This window comes from Brassica napus, chromosome C7 (genome assembly GCF_020379485.1).
Source record: "Brassica napus cultivar Da-Ae chromosome C7, Da-Ae, whole genome shotgun sequence".
Taxonomy (NCBI): domain Eukaryota; kingdom Viridiplantae; phylum Streptophyta; class Magnoliopsida; order Brassicales; family Brassicaceae; genus Brassica; species Brassica napus.
In genome coordinates, this window is record NC_063450.1 from 28,860,416 (window position 1) to 28,882,420 (window position 22,005).

The 22,005-nt window shown below is 36.7% G+C and overlaps 1 protein-coding gene across 1 annotated transcript; it reads left to right on the forward strand.

Annotated features, from left to right (window-relative positions):
* The first annotated feature begins 5,503 nt into the window (after positions 1 to 5,503).
* Positions 5,504 to 8,354, forward strand: LOC106393513. The gene has a single exon (XM_048762490.1). It carries the CDS (start codon positions 7,795 to 7,797, stop codon positions 8,278 to 8,280), a length of 486 nt encoding a protein of 161 aa, XP_048618447.1. The 5' UTR covers positions 5,504 to 7,794; the 3' UTR covers positions 8,281 to 8,354.
* The last annotated feature ends 13,651 nt before the right edge of the window (positions 8,355 to 22,005 follow it).

The following is a 22,005-nucleotide window of genomic DNA, read 5'->3' on the forward strand; positions in this document are numbered from 1 at the left end:
GATCTCCGGTTGAGGTTTCATCTCATCTCTTTCTCTGTGTCGGATTTAGGAGAGGGAACATAGCAGAAGTAGAGAGAAACTCAAAAGAATAAAATTTTGCTTGAAGAAATCCAAGGTGTAAACCCGCTGATTGATTAAAAACAATCTAAATAAATCTCTTAACTGTAATCCATAAAGCGGCGGTCAGATAACGTGTTTTTAAGAGATGCACTTGATCTGTACAATACGAATAAAACGTCAGATATTCTTTATCAACTGCAGGCTCCTCATCGCCATCGCACCTTCTCCCTAACCTTCCTCCAACGGTTTATTATTATATAACGGTAAATTGTTTTATTACATAATTAGTTTTATGTTTTTTTATATCTAATGCTAAAAACAAAGAAACTTAAAATAGTTTCCTTCTCCTTCTGCTCTGTTCCCTCTCCTAAATCCGACACAGAGGAAGGGATGAGATGAAACCTCAACTGGAGATCTTTCAACTCCATCTCCGGTTATCGAGTTTGATTCTAGGAAACAGTGATTCCTTCTACACCTTTGTCGCCAGCTTTCGTCTCCGGGAAATGGTTGCTCTGACAACACCGGTTTCGTCGGCTTTCGCTCCTGGGAAGTGGTGGCTCTGATAGCACAGTTCTTTCGCCGGCTTTCTCTCCGGGTTGTTCTGGAATCAGTTTCCGATCTACGCTTATGATCTCCCCTTACCCAATCGACTCTCGATCTGAGAATCCATGTTGTTTTTTTGGAACGATCACAGATGGTTGATGAACTCTCGGATGCGTAGATCCATGGTTCAAGATTTATAGTCTTCAACGGTTTTGGTTGGCTTTTATGATGGAGTTTGGTCGCGCTATTTCTCTGACTGCGGCAAAAGATGATGTCACATTCTTGTGGATGTCCGATTAGTGCGGCGACGGTGATTTGCATGCCGGTGAAGTGAGGTGGCTACGATCTTAGGACACGTTGATACACCCTAAATTAAGGATCACTCTAAGGTTGGTGGATTGGATAAGCCTTGCAACGAATGAGCTAAAAAGCACAAACGATCAAGGGATGTGGATCGAACGGTGATACAGGAGGTGCCGAAAGTCTCTTGATACTACCGACTTCTAAGCCCGAAGATATGACACACTCCGACGACTCAGAAGATAAGATGTTCGATGAAGAACAAATGATTCAACAAGTTAAAAGGAAAGGTTTTTATTAAAAAGTTGTATGATTAAAACAATGCAATAGTAAACCTTTATATAATAGGCTGTGGAAGAAATAAATATTCTAGTCAATCCTAGAAACTATAAAGCTCTTAAAACCATGAAGACTTGACTATGAATATTGACTTGACCAAAGACCAAGATTGTTGAACGAATATTGACAGTTTTGGTCACAGAACTCTTCGGCTGATTGCGTCCTTTCGCATGGTTGAAGATCTCGGAATTGCCGTCCGATTGATATATTATACGACCATGGCTTGTATTTTCTTGGTGGGCCTTTCTTGGACAAATCCAAACACTGATTTCTTATTGAGCATAAGGCCTCCCCGTTCTGCATCAAGCCCATTAGCTTCTCTCGGTCTAGAACTTCATAGATCAAACCGATAAGGCCCATAAAATGCTCATTAAGCCAAGCTATGATCAGTTGCTTAGCTGGTTCGTACCTTAAGCTCCTCGTTGAGACATACCTGCTGATTTGGTTGCATCATCCCCACTTCTTTTACAAGGATTTGTCCTCAAATTCGGACTTTCTAGGATGAATGAACCGACATTCTTATGCTCCACTTTTGCTATCTATTTCGCCAAGGACTGGTTATTGTTGCTTTGATCACGTGCCTTTTCTCCTGGCTCAAATATGAAGTGTTGCAGACCCTCTTCATGCCTTAGTAGTTTCACTGGGTTGTACTCCTTGCAAACGAATGGCTGAACCAGTTTATCACATGAAAAAGAACGAGAATATCACCTGAAGCATAAGTGGTTGTGAGATCGTTTTCATGATCAGCTTCTGGTCCACTTTCAACCACGTCTTAAACCACTTTTTGGACAGACAAGAGAACGCTTACAGCCTCTGGTTCTTTCTCCTCATCAAAGAATAGACCAGAATCATCGTCCAATTGATCGTCTTCCTCATCAAAGATGGGACCAAGATCATCGTCCAAGTGATCATCTTCTTCATCAAAGATGGGATCAAAATCATCATCCATCGTCCATTGTTTGAATGGCTCTTCCTCTTTATCAAAGATTGGACCGAGATCGTCCTTAGATTTTGCGCGGACATAAACAGTCGATAGCTCCGGTTCGATATCTTTGGCCTCCTGATCTTCTTCTAAAACTGAAGATGGACGTGGGTTTGTGATACTTTGATGGATCCTAGCCTTGGAACTCTCATCTATTTCTCAAAACCTTTATTCCTCTTCTCTTCAGTTCTCGTCGTTGGAGTCTCTACAACTGGTTTCGATTGTGGCTTTTGGACTGCCTTTTTTGGATTGCTCGGTTTAACTTCATTTGATCTAGAACCAAGGTAAGATCGTGTGGCCTCTTTGTTGACAGGTTTCTTCCATTTGTCTCTCTCAGGTCGTGACTTTTTGGCTTCTTTCTCTTGGCCACGCTCATATTCTGCTATCATCTCGGTTGTGCGTTTGCTGTAACTCCATTCTTGCAACTTGTCTTCTTGTGCTTTGCGTGCTGCCTTCTCTTCATGGTTGATCAATAGTCTAAACACATGTGATCTCTTAGAAGATGAAGAGTTAAGAATGGTTGGCGTCTCTTCATGGTTTCTCTTCAGTAGTCCAAAAGACACAGAAGATCTCTTAGAAGATGATGACTTAAGAATGGCTGGTTGTGAAGAACTCTGAACCTTAGAGTGCCTCTGATACCACATGATACGCCCTAATTTAAGGATCACTCTAAAGTTTGTGGATTGGATAAGCCTTGCACCGAATGAGCTAAAAAGCACAAACGATCAAGGGATGTGGATTAAAAGGTGACACAAGAGGTGCGGAAAGTCTTTTGATACTACCAACTTTTCAGCCCGAAGATATGCAGCACTCCGACGACTCAGAAGATAAGATGTTCGATGAAGAACAAATGATTCAACAAGTTAAAAGGAAAAGTTTTTATTAAAAAGTTGAATGATTAAAACAATGCAATAGTAAAGCTTTATATAATAGGTTGTGGAAGAAATAAATATTCTAGCCAATCCTAGAAACTATAAAGCTCTTAAACCAGGAAGACTTGACTATGAATATTGACTTGACCAAAGATCAAGATTGTTGACCGAATATTGACACTTTGACAGTTTTGGTCACAGAACTCTTCGGCTGATTGCGTCTTTTCGCATAGTTGAAGATCTCAGAATTGCCGTCAGATTGATATATTATACGACAATGGCTTGTATTTTTTTGGTGGGCCTTTCTTGGACAAATCCAAACACTGATTTCTTATTGAGCATAAGGCCTCCCCGTTCTGCATCAGGCCCATTAGCTTCTCTCGGTCTAGAACTCCATGGATCAAACCGATAAGACCCATAAAATGCTCATTAAGCCAAGCTATGATCAGTTGCTTAGCTGGTTCATACCTTAAGCTCCTCGTTGAGACATACCTGCTGATTTGGGTCGCATCACACGTGCCCCTAGAGTTGGATTTTGGTGAAGATGTGGCGGTCTTGTAACGCGTGTTCGCTGGTGAGGGAGTCAACGCGTGTTTTGCCACGCAACATGCATAAATGAAGTGGCGTTTTTTGGGTTTTAGGTTGATGGGTTTAAGGTTCAAAATGGTCTCTTTTAGTTCGCTTTTTTGTTTTTTTATGTCTGTGGGGAATCCCATACGGTAAGCACAGACTAATCCCCACGAGACCTTCCATCTGGACACGCACGGTTATAGGCGGAAAAGTGGCCAAGACGACTATAACCCAGAGCGGACACTCTAGCTGGAGTTTCATTACCATTAGACCAAAAACCCTTGGTTTCACGGTAATGAATCATCAACCAGGGTTAAAAGACTGTCTTTTTAGAAATCAAGGATACAGAGGTACATCCTTTTGTTTTGGCTTTTATGGTTTTATCTTCGTATCTTTGACCCTTTAATAAACGAGATGGAATAAAAATGTTTTCTATATCAACAAGTCAAAGGAAAAAACAATATAGACTCGACAAACATTCAATATGGGTAACACCCACAGTATTATCGTGTCTTAAATGTCTTAGTTTTAAAACTAATTTCTGAAATCCGGATGGTGATTTGATGAACATTTTATAAATGTTTTCACCATGCGTACATCTAGCATTAAATACGTAATATAAAAAAAATACTACTTGTGGTTACGAGCAAGATAGAAACTGGATAACTTTAATGTTCTTCTTTCGGTTTTTGTGATGCTTCTACTAAATTTAACACTAAAAGACAAGAATTACTTTTGATGTATTAGGAAGCATAAGCTCCTCTTCCGATCTCATTTAGAACGCACGCCATCTTGAAGACTACTGTCTTCGTGTATTGCTTTTGCGTTTGTTTTTGTAATATTTTGATACTTTTTGCTCATGTGGCTTATTAAAGATACATAGCGTTAAAAAAATAAAAAAATTAACACTAAAAGACAAGAATGTACTCGCTGGTTTTAGTTTATAAATAAGTCCTATGGTGTACAATACCCAAATTTAAAGCTCATCTGCTAAATTATGATGTAGCTGTAGCTGTAGCTTGTGAATCTTGTGTCGAATTCTTTGAAGTAATTTGTGTAACGAGTGGGTAATAGATTAATTATTGTGATGGGAACAATAAGATGTAGTTGTACCTTGCTTGCTTAAACTTAACATTGGACTCGTACAACCGTGCGGGTATTAATTTTGATGTTTATATATATTTTACATAATTAGAATATATTTTTAAAGTTACTTATATATTTAAATGTTTATATATAATTCTTTTAAATATAACAATTTGATAGTTTTAATGATGTAAGTTAATTGATTATTTCAAATCATCACATATATTTGGTATTTTTTATTATATATATTTTAAAAATTATTTTTTATTCAATTATTATGATCCTGAACCATAATTCAAAGCGCTATATTTTCTTTATCAATATTTTTTTATGTTTATTCATTTAAGATAATAACTATATATATATATATAAAAGTTTAAGATAAGTTAATTTTATACATGAATTATCTAATTTACTAATGTTAACCCGTTCTACCAATATATTATATTTCTAGCATAAATTTTAAATGTTTGTGAAAATAAAATATATTAATTTATCAGTTTAAAATATTTTTACCATATTTAGTTAAATACAATGTTTTATTTTAAAATGATAGATATAACTATAAAATAGTAAAATTTGATATAAATTTTTTCATTTTATAAAAGATAACTGTATATATATATATATATATATAATGTATAATAATGTATAATAACATTAATTTCATTACTAATTACAAAATTAGTGAAAATATTTATATACAATTTTTGATAATTAAGATATTGTTATAATGTTTTTCAACACATTTATTAAAAAAATTAAATATATATATTTATATTTTAAATTAAAAGATATCAAATTATATTATGATTTAAGTAGTTAAAAGATTATATATTAGCATTAAAGAAATATATTTAATAAAAAATTTAAATGATGATCCAAATAAAAATATCACACATGAATCAAGGTGAGTTTGCATGTTAACCAATCCGGGTTTTTAGGAGTAGATGTTATATTAGGAATGATATATTATTAATCCGTATTATTAGTAATAAATGAATGATAACTGATTTCTAGTTAGAGTTCATTTTTTAAAAAATCACACATGAATCAAAGTTGTGACTTCTGTTTTAATATATAAGATTTCTAGTTAGAGTTCATTTTTTTTTAAAAATCACACATGAATCAAAGTTGTGACTTCTGTTTTAATATATAAGATATGTAGCAAGTGATGAGGCACGAATCGGATATCCAAATCCTTGGAAGTATTCGTGATCCAGTCCATAATAATTATTTGATTTGTTTTGATCTGTTTTTACTTGAATATCCGAAAAAATTTAGTTTTTTTTTACTGGATATCCGATTCGATCCGTAAAATTAAATAAAAATAATAAATCCAAAATAATACTCCCTCTGTTTCTATTTAATTGTCGTTGTAGAGAAAAAATTTCGTTTCGAAATAAATGTCGTTTTAGAGTTTCAATGCAAAATTTATTAATAAGATTATCCACTTTATTTTTCTATTGGTTGAAATATGGTTATGTATATAGGTAATTGTGTTTTTATTTTGAAAATATACAAAATCATATGTTTTATTAATCTTTGTACATTAACCTAGAACGAAAATTAAAATGTAACGGAAATAATACTCCCTCAGTTTCACTTCATTTGTCGTTTTAAGTTTATGCACACAGATTAAGAAAACATTTAATTTTGCATATTTCCAAAATAAAACCATCATTATCTACACACATAACCATATTTCAGCCAATAGAAAAATAAAATAGAGAATATTGTTATTAAATTTTGCATTGAAAGCATAAAACGATACTTAAAATGAAACAAAATTTTAACTCTAAAACGACAAATTATACGAAACGGATGGAGTAAGTAATACTTTATTACAAAATTCAAATTTTATTTACTTTTTAAAATTTCAAATATAATATAATAAATTTAGTAAATAAAAATATTATGAAATTTATATAAATATAATTTTTTTATATATAATTTTTTAATATATTTATATATATGCATATAATAGATCAGATCAGATATTCATTTTTAAATATTCGTATTTTTTGTTTGCTTAGTTTTGTATGGATATTGCATATTAGTTTTGCTTTGTGTTGTAGAGTTACGGAAGTCCAAATTTTTCGATTAAAATCGGTACAAATAATGAATGAAATCAAAATTTAATGATATTTCGCTCAGCCCTATTTGCAGTATTGGTTTATGTTTTTGTGTTTCCAACCTGCCAAAATATTATACTCTCTTTGCTTGTTGTTGCTACGATCAATGGTCGGAGTGTCGGTTATGGTCTGCTAGTTTTCAAAGTTTTTACATAAACAAAAGAAATATATATGAATTGATGATGGCCGATCGACGATAACGATGGTTGATTGGCGATGCCTTCTTGCTCACGAATCTTGGGCAAGTTCATAGTTCTGAATATTTTAATCAATTTTTTTGTCAAATATTTTAATCAAATTTACATTCGAAATTGTAATGAATGAGTTTTTCCTTTGTTCTGATAAATCATAATTTCATGACATTTTAGGGAAAATCGCATTTTTAACCTTCAAAGTGACACTTTCTAACACTTTAAACCTCCAACCTTTTTCACTGGCACTTCAATACTTCAACCCTCAAAACTTATCATATTAAACCTTGAAGTCATTTCCCGCGCTTAAGCCTCCAGGCGATTTGACGGTAATGTTCACGCAGTTATCCTCACTAAAAACGTGTGTCGTTTTTTTAATTAAAAAACACCAGATACATTTTTTTATCTTTTTTATCTGTTCTAAATCGAATTGGGGATCTAGGGTTTACTCAAAATCAAAATCAAAAGGAGAAAGCTCGATACTTGGCGACGAGTAAGAGATTCGAACAGAGTAAGTCGTCTCAATTGATTTGTTAAGCATCTTAGTATAGCAAGTTGTTTCTGGGCTTTGTTTTTCACTTCGTAAATCATGTATATGTGTAGATCGCGATAATTGTCTGAGTTAGAATTGGTTTCACTTCGTGAATCATGTATATCAAGTTGTGTAGAAGCTCGTTTACATGTTTATATCAGATAATGGTGTTGTATATGTGTAGATGGCACACAGTTCAAGTTCATCAAACGTTGTGTACAAAAACGAAAAAGGTGTGGTTTGCAATTGTAACTGCTTAGCAAACGTTGTTCAAGCTTGGACTGATGACAATCCCGGGAGGAGGTTCTATAGCTGCGAAAAACGCAAGACTGGAGATGAATATGATTGTTGTAACTTTTTTCAGTGGTATGATGTTGAGAAGCCTCATGGATGGCAGCGTGATGCATTGATTGGTGCTAGAAATGTTAATCGCCAACAAAGAGAGGAGATTAAGAGTCTGAGGAACAAGATAAGAGCACTTAGGGAAAACATGGGACCAAATTCAACAGATTTGAAGGAAAAAACTGAAGCATGTGACGCATGTGAAGGGCTCAAAAGGGAGGTGCTGATACTAAACGAGAGGAGCAGAGTGTATCGCAATGTTCTCATAACGTCATCAGTTGGATTCACTGTTGTTCTTGGTGTTTTCATTGGTGTGTTGAAGTGGTAGAAGGTTATTCAAAGTTGTTTGATGATTTTATGACTATGTTATGACTATGTAAGCTATTTGATGTTATGACTATTTATGCTTGTTTGAAGGTGTTAAGACTAAGATGATTATTATGTTTCAATGTTATATTTTTGTCATATAAAGTAAAAAAACATCAAGATCATAAAACCGAACCAAACAAACTACATTAAGTCATGTCATGAGAACAACAAAAGACAAATTTTAAGTCATGAGAACAACAAAAGACAAATTCAAGTCATGTGAACAAAAAAAGTCATTGACAAAAAAAAAGACAGATTCCGAGAAGACACAAACAACATCAAGATCATACATAGATTTAATCACTCTTGTGGAGGAGGTTGTGGGTTTAGGTCGGACCTATCATAAACTCGATCTCCAAGCACCTCAAAAGGTCGATTTGTGAATGGACTCCATAATGTCCCAACACCATGATGAATATTAGTTGTCTTCCTTACCTTCAAAGGAGGTCCTCTTGGAGCTTTCTTGGCATGTTTGCAAGGTATACCAGTAAGATCCCATCGCCTGCAAGCACACTGATGTGTTGCCAAATTCACTGTGTAACCATTATCACACTCATTAACCTCATGCAAACTTGAGCTGCTTCGTAGTGTTGAACAATATTTCTTGGCAATCCTTGCTTTCTCCAATAAAGCAAGTGTGATTGGTGTAACAATAGTATCCCACTTATCTGCCATAAACCACCGCCTTGAATTCCTCTTCATAGCTTGTCTTCGAATGTCCTCCAACATAGTTATCACGGGTTTCGCCCTTGCCATCTTTATGGTTCTGTTGAAGCTCTCAGATAAGTTTTTATGCACGTCAGGACAGTGTGAATCAACACTGAAATATGCTCTACACCACCTCTTAGGGTCCGTCTTGAGTAACTCTTGGTGTGCTACAACATTATATGCCTCTAATAGACTCAACTTCTCTTCATACTCTCCTTCAGTGTAGCTGTAAGCAACTCCCCAAAACAAAGATTTAAACTCTGATCTCGCAAACCCAAGCTTCTTCCAATTCGCATAAATATGTCTAGCACACATGCGGTGTTCTGCATCAGAGAGTTCCAACTGTATGGCATGAACAAGACCTTTTTGTTTATCCGAAATGATGGTCAGATCCTTGACATTTCCCAAGTCGAGATCCATCTTTAGCTTCTTCACAAACCAGCCCCAAGTTTCTTTGTTTTCCCCTCTTACAACTGCCCAAGCAATGGGAAACATTCTGTTATCAGCGTCTCTACCAACTGCTGCAAGCAAATCTCCATTTAAATCCCACTTTAAGAAGCATCCATCAAGACCTATTACAGGTCTACAACAACTCTTCCATGATTCACGTAATTCCTTGAAGCAAATATAAAAACAGTCAAACATCTGAACACCGTTAGCCTCTCTTGTGCATAATTCAGTGCTTATACCACCATTTGATCTATGTAACTCTGCTTCATAATCCCATAACTTGCCAAATTGCGTTGTCTGTGCTTCAAGGATTGTACCCAAGGCTATGTGTCTTCCTCTATAACACTTACCTATAGGCACCACGATATCATATCTTTCCTTTATAGCATCTTTAATCGCTGATGCCGGGAGGTTGACATTCCTTCGCAACTCTTCTCTAAACAAACCAGCAATCACGCCTTGCTTCAACATGGAGATTCGACTTGATTTACCATGATTGTGTTTCATGTGACACACTTTCACCATCCACCTATTAATAGGCTTCTCTACTGAGCAATATACCCGAAATTTACATTTCTCATTGCAACAAACAACCGCAATCCTCCAAGATTCTGACTTCGCCATCTTCACATCATACTGTGTATTCATAGAATACTTTAACAGTTGATCCTTGAACTCTAACCCACTGTTGAACTTCTGAAATAGCCATATGTAAGGTGGCTTCTCATAATCTCCATGGTATTTGTCCTTCTCTTTGACTTTCCCTTTCCCTCTTCTCTCTCTATTCCATTCTTCCCATTCATCCTCTAAATCTACGGGCGTATCAGGATATTCAACATCTACAGGAGCTCTTTCATCTTCACTGTCATCATCCTTTTCTTCCTCATTTATGCCTTCTCTGTATGCTTCTTTATCTGGCATTGCTTTCATACCTTCATCAAATATAGACTTGAACCTGCTATCGCTACCACCATCTGCTGCATCAACAACAAGCTCATCACCCACATCATCATTTTCATTTTGATTCTCACCAGTGGCAGCTTCGTTTCCAGTCATAATCTCAGCCGGAATATCTTGAATAGTCGGATTTTCATCCTCTGATTCTTCAGGCTCATCGTCTTCCTTTGGTCTGTCAACTTCTTCATCTTCATCACTACACGAACGCTCGTCTTGTTCGGTGTTTGGTATGTGTTCCACAAACACTTCAACAACATCTACTCCTAGCTTCCCCGCAGAACGAAGTATACGCATCTCCTCATCCAAGTAATCATATGCATATCTCAGGTCTTTCATCTCCTCTTTCTCAAACTTGAACCAAAGCAGTCCAATTGGTGCTCGTATCAGTGAATCTTCCTTGCAAAACAGACTGAACCTCTCCCATGTGATCTCGTCAATCTTCCACTCCACATTTTTGGTGCCCGTTTCACCAACATACGCATATCCTTCACCATCCTTCTTCATTGAACCTCCAAAATGAATCTTTAACTTCATTTCTGTTGCTTCCCTGTAATCAATTGCTTAAACTTTAGACAATTTCGAGAGACAAAACGAATGTAAAACTCGAAAATTTTGAAAGAATAGATCAAATCGATGACTCGCGGACCCTTACCCCATATTTGCTTTGATTCATGAAATTTTCTATCACTTAATCGAGCTTTCTCTTTCTGATTTTGATTTTGAGTAAACCCTAGATCCCCAATTCGATTTAGAACAGATAAAAAAACGTATCTGGTGTTTTTTAATTAAAAAAACGACACACGTTTTTAGTGAGGATGACGGCGTGAACATTACCGTCAAATCGCCTGGAGGCTTAAGCGCGGGAAACGACTTCAAGGTTTAATATGATAAGTTTTGAGGGTTGAGATATTGAAGTGCTAGTGAAAAAGGTTGGAAGTTTAAAGTGTTAGAAAATGTTACTTTGAAAGTTAAAAATGCGATTTTCCCTGACATTTTATGAACGATAATGCAATATTTAGAACAATAGTTGACTGATTCATTAACTATCGTTGCAACATATAGTACCCGAGAATATAATGTACTTAAAACATAACATGCCAAAATCTTCGATAAAAAACATACAGAAATACATGGAAACTTGAATACACAAACGTACATATAGTCAATTATTGGAGTGTAGATATTTTTTTCTGTTAATGGTCTATTTATCTTGCAACGTAATGACCACCAGGAAATTCATCAGAATATAGGATAAATTATAAAATAAATACCGTCCATATATTATTTTATAAGTATATCACACACCGTCCAATATTACAACTGTGTTTTCTCAAAAGAAAATCATGGGCCCCTGGTGGAAAAGAGAGAGTGGTGCAACAAATAGGCACGTGGAACATGCACTACTTCAGCACTACATTTTTAAACTTAAAACTACTGTTTTTGACCCAAAAAAAACTTTAAACTACTGGACAAAAACTCAACAGCTGTGTTCCATTAAGTCAACGTGTAAATGTCGTATATTCCCACGTGTAACTTTGATGACATGCCATGTTCACTATTCTTAACAAGGAAAAACTACTCCTCTTATGGTCGTTTAATCTGCAACGGTAAATCTGTAATTCCTGTTGGTCTTTACGTGGTTAGTTTTTTTTTTTTTTTTTTTTTGTAGACTAGGATGGGTTCGGGCCTTCGGCCTTAATCCCACCCCAGGCCCGGGGCCGACCGGCGCTGATACCGATAACATGGCGTAAAGCACCCCTCCCCATGAGAATCGAACTAGGGGTGCAATGGAACCTACTCCAAACACTAAACCACTAGCCCAACGCAACTTGGGTAGTGGTTAGATATTCTTTATTGTAAACTTTTAAAGGCTTTATGCATTATCTATCTTATTAAATTCGAAATACATTTAGAAAACATTTGAAAATATAGATAACAGTAACAAAAAATATTGTTTAAAAACATAGATAACAGTTATTAAAAAAAAAGTTATAGGCTTATGTTATTAAAAAAAATTGAAAGTCCATTATATTGTGAAAAACTATATATTCGGACCAGTTTTTAAATATATGAAAAATAGCACAATCTAATTACTTAAAAACATCTTTTGTCTTAAATTATCATAAAACAAAATTTAAACTTTATATGCATATTTCAAATCAAAATATTAATTTAAAATTGATTTATATTAAAAATTGATTCAAAATATACATATATTCAAAAATTGATTTTATTGAAATATTTTATAATAATCATTATAAATATATATAAGAAAAATACAATACAAAACCCAATTTAAAACACCAACTTAAATTTATGTTTTTAAATTTCACATTAAGCTTTAAAAATATAATATATATGATTATTTATATGATGGTACGTATAATTTTTTAATTATATGATTACTTATATGATGATACATATAAAATACGATTAATTATATGATGAGATATATATGATATATAATATTGATATGAAAAATAAATAGCAATTTTTGAAAAAAAATATTATATGAAATATTATAATATACTAATAAGAAAAAAAAATAACATTTAATACAAAATAATAATATAACTCTTTCTACATACAACAAATATATATTTATATAAAAGATAAAGCAAACATTCGTGCGGATGCACGGATCAAAATCTAGTTTAAATTAAATCACAGATTCATTTATACGGTTTCAGGTTTAAATTTTTACGACTTTTCCTTCTTCCCCCATTACTTTTGATTGTTCTCTCTGTTCTGCCAATTCAAATTGTCGATCACAGCCGCAAAAAAAAAATTAGGGTAAAAACACAGCCCCAATTTTGTTACCGAATGTATTAGAATGTCCTTCGCTTTTATTGGTTAACTAGATTTTGATCCGCGCTTTCAAAGCGCGGATTTTTTTTTTTTTTTTAATGGTCAAAATATTTAGTAAATGTCATATTTCATATATTTGTGTTTTATTTTATAAAAGACTTAAACTTTTTATCTTTCTTTATCGTGTTTCATTTTAAATGACTATTTATGTTTAAAAAATTAAACTTTATTTTTTTAATGAATTGAGTTGGTATAACTCTAATAAATTAATTTTATTATGTGGTTAATATTTTTAATAAAAATAATTATATACTTTTAATAAAGATTTATACTTTTCAATGAAAAATCAATTTTTTTATGAATGCTTAAATTATATTAAGAAAAGAAAAAAAAATAATTAATAATGTTTGAAAAAAATTATTTGAACTTGGACTCAATGGCCAAAAGAAAAAAAAATGTAAGAATTAGATCTGATTTCTTAATCGGTCCAAATGGCCCAAGAGAGATCTGATGTGGACAGTGGGATGGATCCAAAAAAAATGGCCCAATATAGATGTGTTATTAATATTACTTGATTGCCCTTAATGAAATATGCAATATTAGTAAAGAAATAGCAAGCTAAGGTAAAAAAAACAATATAATCCTCCTTTAATAGTATAGATTACGCGAAAAACAGCTGATAAAGTAGTTAAATATTAAATTACATATGTTATGAATTAGGATATCAAAATTGACCATATATATTAATCTCGATAAAACGATTCTCTAAATGTGAAATCACTGTTTACATTCGAATCTGTAACTTTTGTATATTTGGAGTGACTAATATAAAAACAGTAATGCTATCAAAAAGCTATAATAAAAAGACGCGCATGTGGTCCGTTTACTTAGTTACATACTAGGGTTACTCCCGGGCCAACGCACGGATCAAATTCATTTTAGTTATTTTTATCATAATTTTAAATTAAGTAAATTAGTGTTTTACACATTTTATAAACATGAATAATATTGACGCAAATCGTTTGGAAACTGTTTTACAGAATTACTGATGTTTTTAAAATATACGTGCTGATATATGTTTGTAAGTATTTTATGTCAAGTTTATTTTTACATTTTATATAGTATTATTTTCTCATGTCTATTTTTGAGTCATTATTCTACATTTCCTCTTTTTCAGTGATGCTCTATTTGCTTTTGCATTTTTAACGAGAGAAACTACAAATTTGACAACGCTGTATAAGAATAACAAAGACAAAAATCTTTTCTGAACCGAAAGTAAAGAAAAATATTTCACCACGTTTTTTAAGATTTTAAATACACAAAAATATGGAAGACTAGCCTGCTGAGGTTAGGTCTTCATCTAAATAATATACCTGGTTCTTCTCGTTTCCCTTATCACCCGAATCTCTTAGACCCATTTGTTGTTTCCTAATTATCACTGACATTTTTTTTTTCTTCTCAGTACTTCTCAAGTTTTTAGGGCTCTGTAAGTGTGATTTAAAATAAGCCTCTTACCCTCTTCTTAATTATATCACCAGCAAATTGAGAATTAGTTAAATCTAATATCTAAAATAACAAAAGGAAAGAAATATAGTATCACTGTATCAATGACATTTTTTATTTGAAATGCTAAAATGGATGAAAAAGCTAGGTACATACTTTTAAAAGTAAAATCACGGAAGAAGATTTGTAAAATAGCCATTTTGTATATAAAAGAGTTGAAGATGCGTATTGTCTTATTGATACCTTTGTTGCTGATAAAGCTTTCATCTCCCATTCTTTATTGAAGAGTTAAGCTTTGAAGCATGCGTACACAGGGCAGAGCCATTTACAACTTAAAATATGTGAAACAAAAAAAATTAAAAGATTAGTAATTTAGAATAAAAACAAACTAACGAACCACGGCCACTGATGGAGCTTTTAATCATAAACCTATATGGATATGTTGCTTTCATCAAAGATCTAAAGAATATGAAAACATGGAAAAGCAGAAAAAGAGATGAAAGAGTGAGAAAAAGAGATTAATAGAGAGTAAAACTAATAGATCAACATTATATAAATAATAAAACAGTTTTTAATCGTGATTTCTAGTTTTGAACGTGGAGGTGATATCTGAGAAAATTTAGGGATTTTCAGTTATTTAGAATTTCAAAAATTAAGATCAAAACTAACTTTCTGTCGACATTTTTATTTTTTATTTTTTTTTGTAAAATTTGGCCACCTGTTAAATTTTGATTTACCAGACGACTTGCGCTTTAGTATATAGAGGATAATAGAAAGTTGCGCTAGCAAAATATCCTAACGCCCTCTTATCTTTAGCCGCATGCACATTGTGTACCTTCACTCATCCACGCGTCTGCATGTATGTATCCACAACGTATGCATCTGCATTTAGTAACCTTCGCTGAAACGAATGTGTTCAGCGAGCTTCGCGCATAAGAATTGAGATAAATATTATTGGTCTTCGGATGTGTGCTTAATCCATACACATGGCACACCAGTAACGCTTTTACTAGTTGGAGTCAAAAGTAATTCTTTGTTGAACGAAATATAAAAGTAACTTTTCTTTTTTGGCGTAGAATCTAATCGTTTTTCTTTAGTACCTACTAAGTACTCTTTGCAAGGAATGTATTGATCTTATTATGTAATGACAATAGTCATGAGAATATATACAGATTCGAGACTTGGAGACTAAGTTAAGTATATATAGAGTTTCCTAAAGCAGAGTCTTCGTATATTATTTTACACGCCCCCTCAAGATGGAGTAGGGGATCTTACTCCAATCTTGTTCCGAAGTTCCATGAATCGTGCTCGAGCAAGAGGTTTCGTTAGAGCGTCTGCTAGCTGATCGCGAGTGTTGACAGAGCAACTCGAAGAGCTCCTTGTTGAACTTGATTGCGGACGAAGTGATAGTCAATAGCAATATGTTTCATGCGTGAGTGGAATACCGGGTTGGCGCAGAGGAATGTAGTACCAACATTGTCGCAGTATACTACCGGTGGTGATAGGAGGGTTATGCCGAGTTCAGATAGAAGATTGCAAATCCAGCTGAGTTCCAACGCAGCATTGGCAACAGCCCGATATTCTGCTTCAGTGGAGGACCGAGCTACACCATTCTGTTTCTTGGATGTCCAAGATATGGGGTGACGACCAAGATACACAATGTAGGAGTTAGTGGAGACATAGTCATCAGAGTCTCCTGCTCAGTCCGCATCCGAATAAGCATGGAGAATAAGTTTGTTGGAAGCTGAGAAGAATAAACCGTGTGTAGGGGTGCCAGCGAGATAACGAAGAATTCTTTTAGCGGCTTGCCAATGATCTTCAGTAGGCATGTGCATGAACTGAGATAATTTGTTGACTGCGTAGGCAATGTTTAACCGAGTGAACTATAAGTATTGGAGACTTCTTATCAGGCGCCTATATTTGGTTGGATCAATGAGAGTGACACCAGAGTGTAGGTGCAGCTTTGGTGAGGACGCCATAGGAGTGGTCACTGGTTTTGCATTAGTCATGCCATACTTGTGAAGAAGATCTATAACATATTTCCGCTGAGAGAGATGAAGACCTTGTTGTGTACGGTGTGCTTCGATGCCAAGGAAGTAGTTAAGGTCTTTGGCATCTTTGACTGAGAACCGTTCAGATAGTATAGTTAGGACTTTTGTGATTCCAGAAGTGGTGTTCCTCGTGATTAAGATGTCGTCAACGTAAATGAGCAGATATATGAACTGTGAGCCCTTACGCAGAACAAACAAGGAAGTATCAGCGAGGGAGTTGACGAAGCCAAGGCTGAGTAGAAAGTTCTTGAGTTCATTGTACCAGGCCCTTGGAGCTTGTTTAAGCCCGTAAACGGCTTTGTTAAGTTTGCATGCATAGTTTGGTTTGTCAGCGTCAATGAAACCTGGTGGTTGGTCCATATAGACCTCCTCAGTTAGTGTTCCTTGAAGAAACGCACTATTGACGTCGAGCTGCTGGATAGGCCATGAATAACTTACAGCAATATCGAGTACAAGTCGCACTGTAGTGGCCTTGATGACAGGACTGAAAAGTTTCCGTATAGTCACGGCCATATTGCTGATTGTATCCCTTAGCAACTAGACGACACTTGCAGCATCGATGAGAGCCATCAGAATTGAAATTGTTCTTGTATAACCTTCTGCAGCTAACGACATTGTGATCTGGTTTATGCGGAACAAGATAATAGGTACCGTTGCGTGCAAATGCATCAATCTCCGATGACATAGAACCTCTCCAACGCTTGTCTTTAAGTGCCTGAGCTAGTGTGTTTGGTTCTGCGGGAAGTATTGAAGAGATGGCAGCAGAGCAGTTGTATTTGGAGTTCGGTTTGTTGATTTGATTCTTTCTTCTTGTGACCACGGGGTGCTTATTTTGCGGCGGAGCAGGAACTGGAGTTGATGACGATGGTGGGGTTGGGGATTTTTGTGCTTGTGATGGGGACGACGTTGATGCTGCAGAGGTATCTGACGTCGCCGGAACATAGTGGTGTGAATCTGGTGACTGCTCTGCACGTATACTGTCATCGTTAGTAGAACTAAGCAAAGTTGAAGAAGAATTTACCTGTCCTGGCAGAGAAGGAGCTGAGTTCGGAATCCCCGTTTGATGTACAAGTGGTTGTATTGGGTTTGGAGGAGTGGCTGTTTTTGTTTGTGTCGAGGTTGGTATGATTGTAACTGGCGGTGAAGTGTTTGGTGAGGGAGGAGTTAGATCAGGAGTAGGTTGTTTGGTCTGAGGTGTGGTCTTAAAGGGGAATATGGACTCGTCAAAATGCACATGGCGCGATACATAGATTCTGCCAGTCTGAGGTTGCAAACAGAGATAGGCGCTTTGTGTTGGGGAATAGCCGAGAAAGACGCAGGGTGTGGAACTGTCTTCGAGTTTATGAGCTCTGTATGGCCGTAGCCAAGGGAAACAGAGAGACCCAAAAACCCTGAGCTTGCTGTAGTTTAGTTGAGTCCCAAATAGTTTGTTGAATGGTGAGTCCATACGAAGAACTTCAGTAGGTTGGCGATTGATCAGGTAAGTGGCGGTGGAGAAAGCGTACGACCAGTAGGATTATTGATGCGTGAGTGAGAAGAGTAAGGCATGTTTCAACTACATGGCGATGTTTACGCTCAGATATTCCGTTGTGCTCCGGTGTATGCGGTGGGGAGGTAAGATGAGAGATACCTGCGTCTGCAAGTAGCTGTCGGAGTGCTAAGAATTCACCACCGTTATCAGAAAATAGAGTTCCGATCTTGAGTGAGAAGTGGTTCTCAACGAGAGCTTTGAATGTCTTGAACACTTCTTTAACTTATGACTTGAGTTTCAGTGGATACAACCAAGTGTCTGTAATGATCTACTAGTACTAGGTAGTACTTGTAGTTATCAACTGAGATAACTGGTGAGCTCCAGAGATCAGTGAATATATATTGTAGAGATCGGGAAGAAGAGATGGTTGTTTGATTAAAGGGTAACTTGTGAGTTTTATTGATAGCACAATCTGAGGACAAAGTGTTTCGGTTTACAGATTGAGAACATGGTAAAGAAAATTTTGAAATGAAAAACTTAAGAAAGGTCGCTGATGGATGGCCAAGGTGAAAGTACCAATCCGACAGTATTATTTTGGGAGGTGAAGAACCAAGAAAGGACTGGAGGGTAGAGGTTTTGGTTGGCCACTCGTACAACTCATCCTTGGTCTTGCCTTGGATTAACGGGATTCCCGATCTGAGATCCTTCACCTGAAAGGAAGCAGAGAAAAATTCAACCGAAACCTTGTTAGCGTTACATAGACGATAAACATATATGAGATTCTTTTTAATGTTGGGAACGCATAAAACATCATTTAGACGTAAATTGCGTGCAGATGGAGGCAGTGAAATGAAACCGGTGTGAGTAATGGAAATACCAGATTCATCGCCTATTAGGTCTGAATCATCACCAAGATAGGGTTGGTGCAGTGCCAAGTTGTGAAGATCGCTGGTTAGATGGTGAGTTGCTCCTGAGTCCAGGAGCCAAGCGTTGGTGGGATGTTAAGCTGCGACATCCATATTCGCTTGCGGTTGCCACATGCGGAAGGGAGAGGTGCCGTTTTTGTTGTAGTGCTGAGACATCTGAGGGCAGCGGAGAGCACTGTGACCAAACACACTGCATATTTGGCATTTTCCTTGATAGTCATTTTTGGAGCGGGAATCTTGGTTTTGTGGTGAGAAGTTGTTGTGTGGTCTGTAGTTTGTGTTCCAGTTGGAGTTGTTGCCTCTGGTGTTCTGCGACTGATGTTGTTTCGGACGAGTAGACGCAACGTTTGCAGTCATCGGGAGTGAGCTGGAAAGTGCGACCGAGACAGTCAGAAGTTTTGCTTCTTTGTTGATCAACTTTTCATGGATCTCAATTATCGAGGGTGTTGTGTCACAGCCTTCAACTTTCTCTGTAACCGACTTGTACTCCTCGGGGAGTCCATCGATTATGTACTCAATCTTGTCTTCATGATCCAAAGGTTTGCCAAGGAGACGAAGTTGGTCGAAGCGAGTCGTCAAGCCCCTCATGTACTCATCGATACTCTTGTCTCCTTTTGTGAAGTGTTTCAGTTGAAGCCAGAGTTGTTGGATATGGCCACGGCTGGGAGTTGCATAGGTAGCACTGAGAGATTGCCAAACATCACGAGATGATTTTGAACTCGTGACCAGCGCCTGGATTGGGGGAGAGAGAGTACCAAGGATAGCACTGTAGATAAGGCAATCTTGACGACGCCATTTAATGAAGTCGGGATTGACGGTTGTGTTGGCATCAAGGGTGATTGTTTCGTCAGGTGCGGGGGTCGTGCCGTCAATGTGTCCAGCCAAGTCGTAACCGTCGAGCAAGGCATGGACTTGTAGGCTCATGTAGTCTGTGGAGGTGAGTTTCATGATGTTGTTCAACAATGGTTGAGTTGCATTTGATTACTTCAGCATTGGTTGTAACGCCCCTGAACCGTTCTAGGCATAGGTCAAACCACCGGCCAACAATCAAACAAGAACATGACCGACGGCCGACCGTCTACCAAGGATCGGGAGTGCTACATGACGGGTTAACGGCCGATCCGGCCAAGGTCACGAAAAGTGCAATTCGTAACTAGGCCAGGCCGCCCACTAACACGTCCCGTCAGACCAAAGCCTAAGGCTTCTCAACCCGTACTCCAATCTGACGTTGTGTTAGCTCGGACAAGCTAATATCAGAACAACAAGGCAGTTTCACAAAACATTCGCTTTATTTATCTTAGATAATATCTGGTTTATAATACACAAAATATTATACAAGTGGTGGCATGCCAAGAAAGCGAAAGTACATACTTATAGTCTGAAAGCGTCTTAAGCAAAAAGATGCAAATCTACACCAGCCAGCCTAGCCTCCCGCGCTTTCTACAAGCTCACTACTGGTCACCTGAAAACAACAACGAGTGAGGAGTGAGTAATCTAGCATTACTCAGCGAGTTACAATCCCCCACTAACAAATACAACCCCTCGCTATCCCACCCCAAACAATCTAAAGCGAGAGGTTCACCTAACAACACAATTTAATAACAATAAGCAATATCAGAAATACGCAGCGGTAAAAGATAGCAAGATAACTAGCATTATGCTAATTACTAGCTCATCACCAAACTCAAACTCGATTTAAACCAGGGTTTAACAACCCAAAACACGATATATATATATATATATATCAAACTCGGGCCCTGGTGACGTTATGTTCCTCCTTCACTATCGGCAATATCCTATCTTCCTACCACGAAGGCCAAAAGAAGGAACTTTCAACCGACCGCGGCCCACAGTCCTTCGGGTCACCGCGCGACAGCCCACAGTCCTTCGGGTCACTGCCACATTACACCGTCGTGTAATCACTCAGCCATAGGCCATGACCCCGTCTATCTGAGTCTTCCCGATCCAGCGAATAAGGGGTTTCCTTGAACCCGCCGGGTACGAGGTCTGAAGGAACACTAACTCACCCCAATATGCCTAGCATTGTGGGTTACACAAATGCTGTCGGCCAATATACGATTAATACTAAACCCGGTAAAAATAACACAAGGTTTCAAGTAATAATCACAACACAATCAACCACATTCCAGAATCTAGCATAAAGACTAATTCCAGAATACCTAACTATCCACAACTTAGCGATATCATCTAAGCATTCTGCATTCGCTAACTAACCAATCAACCTAACCATTAGCATGCTACTACGGTTCTCAAACAATAACAAGCATGCCATCAACTCAATCAACATAACCTCAATTATTCAAACCGTTACTCAGTTAGACCCGGCCTCCTGCCATGATCCAACTTCCAAGTAACGGGATCCTGCATGAAAACAACTCAGCAATCAATTGATTATAACTCACAGTTTTTGGTTGACCGTGGCCTTGACCCCAAACCCGACTTCTGCGATCCGAACCCTTTCCCGACCTTCAGAAGTAGACCCTCTTCTTGACTGAACTCCACTTGAACTGGTCTCCACTATAACTGATCTCTCTTCACTTGAAAAGAACCTTCTCCAAGTGCTGACTCAAAATCGGCAGAGTAACTGTTCTCGAAAACTGCCTAAATCGCTCGAAAACTATCGAAACTCGATCTTTCTTTCTTTGCTTTCTCTTTATGTTTTGAAGTAGGTTTGATGTGTTCTGGATGGTTTGAAATGAGAGGGGGTCGTGGCCTATTTATAGGAATCAGCAACCAATCAGGAACAAGCCGTGTGGCAGCCCGTGTGTCGCTTCGCATGGCTCCGGACG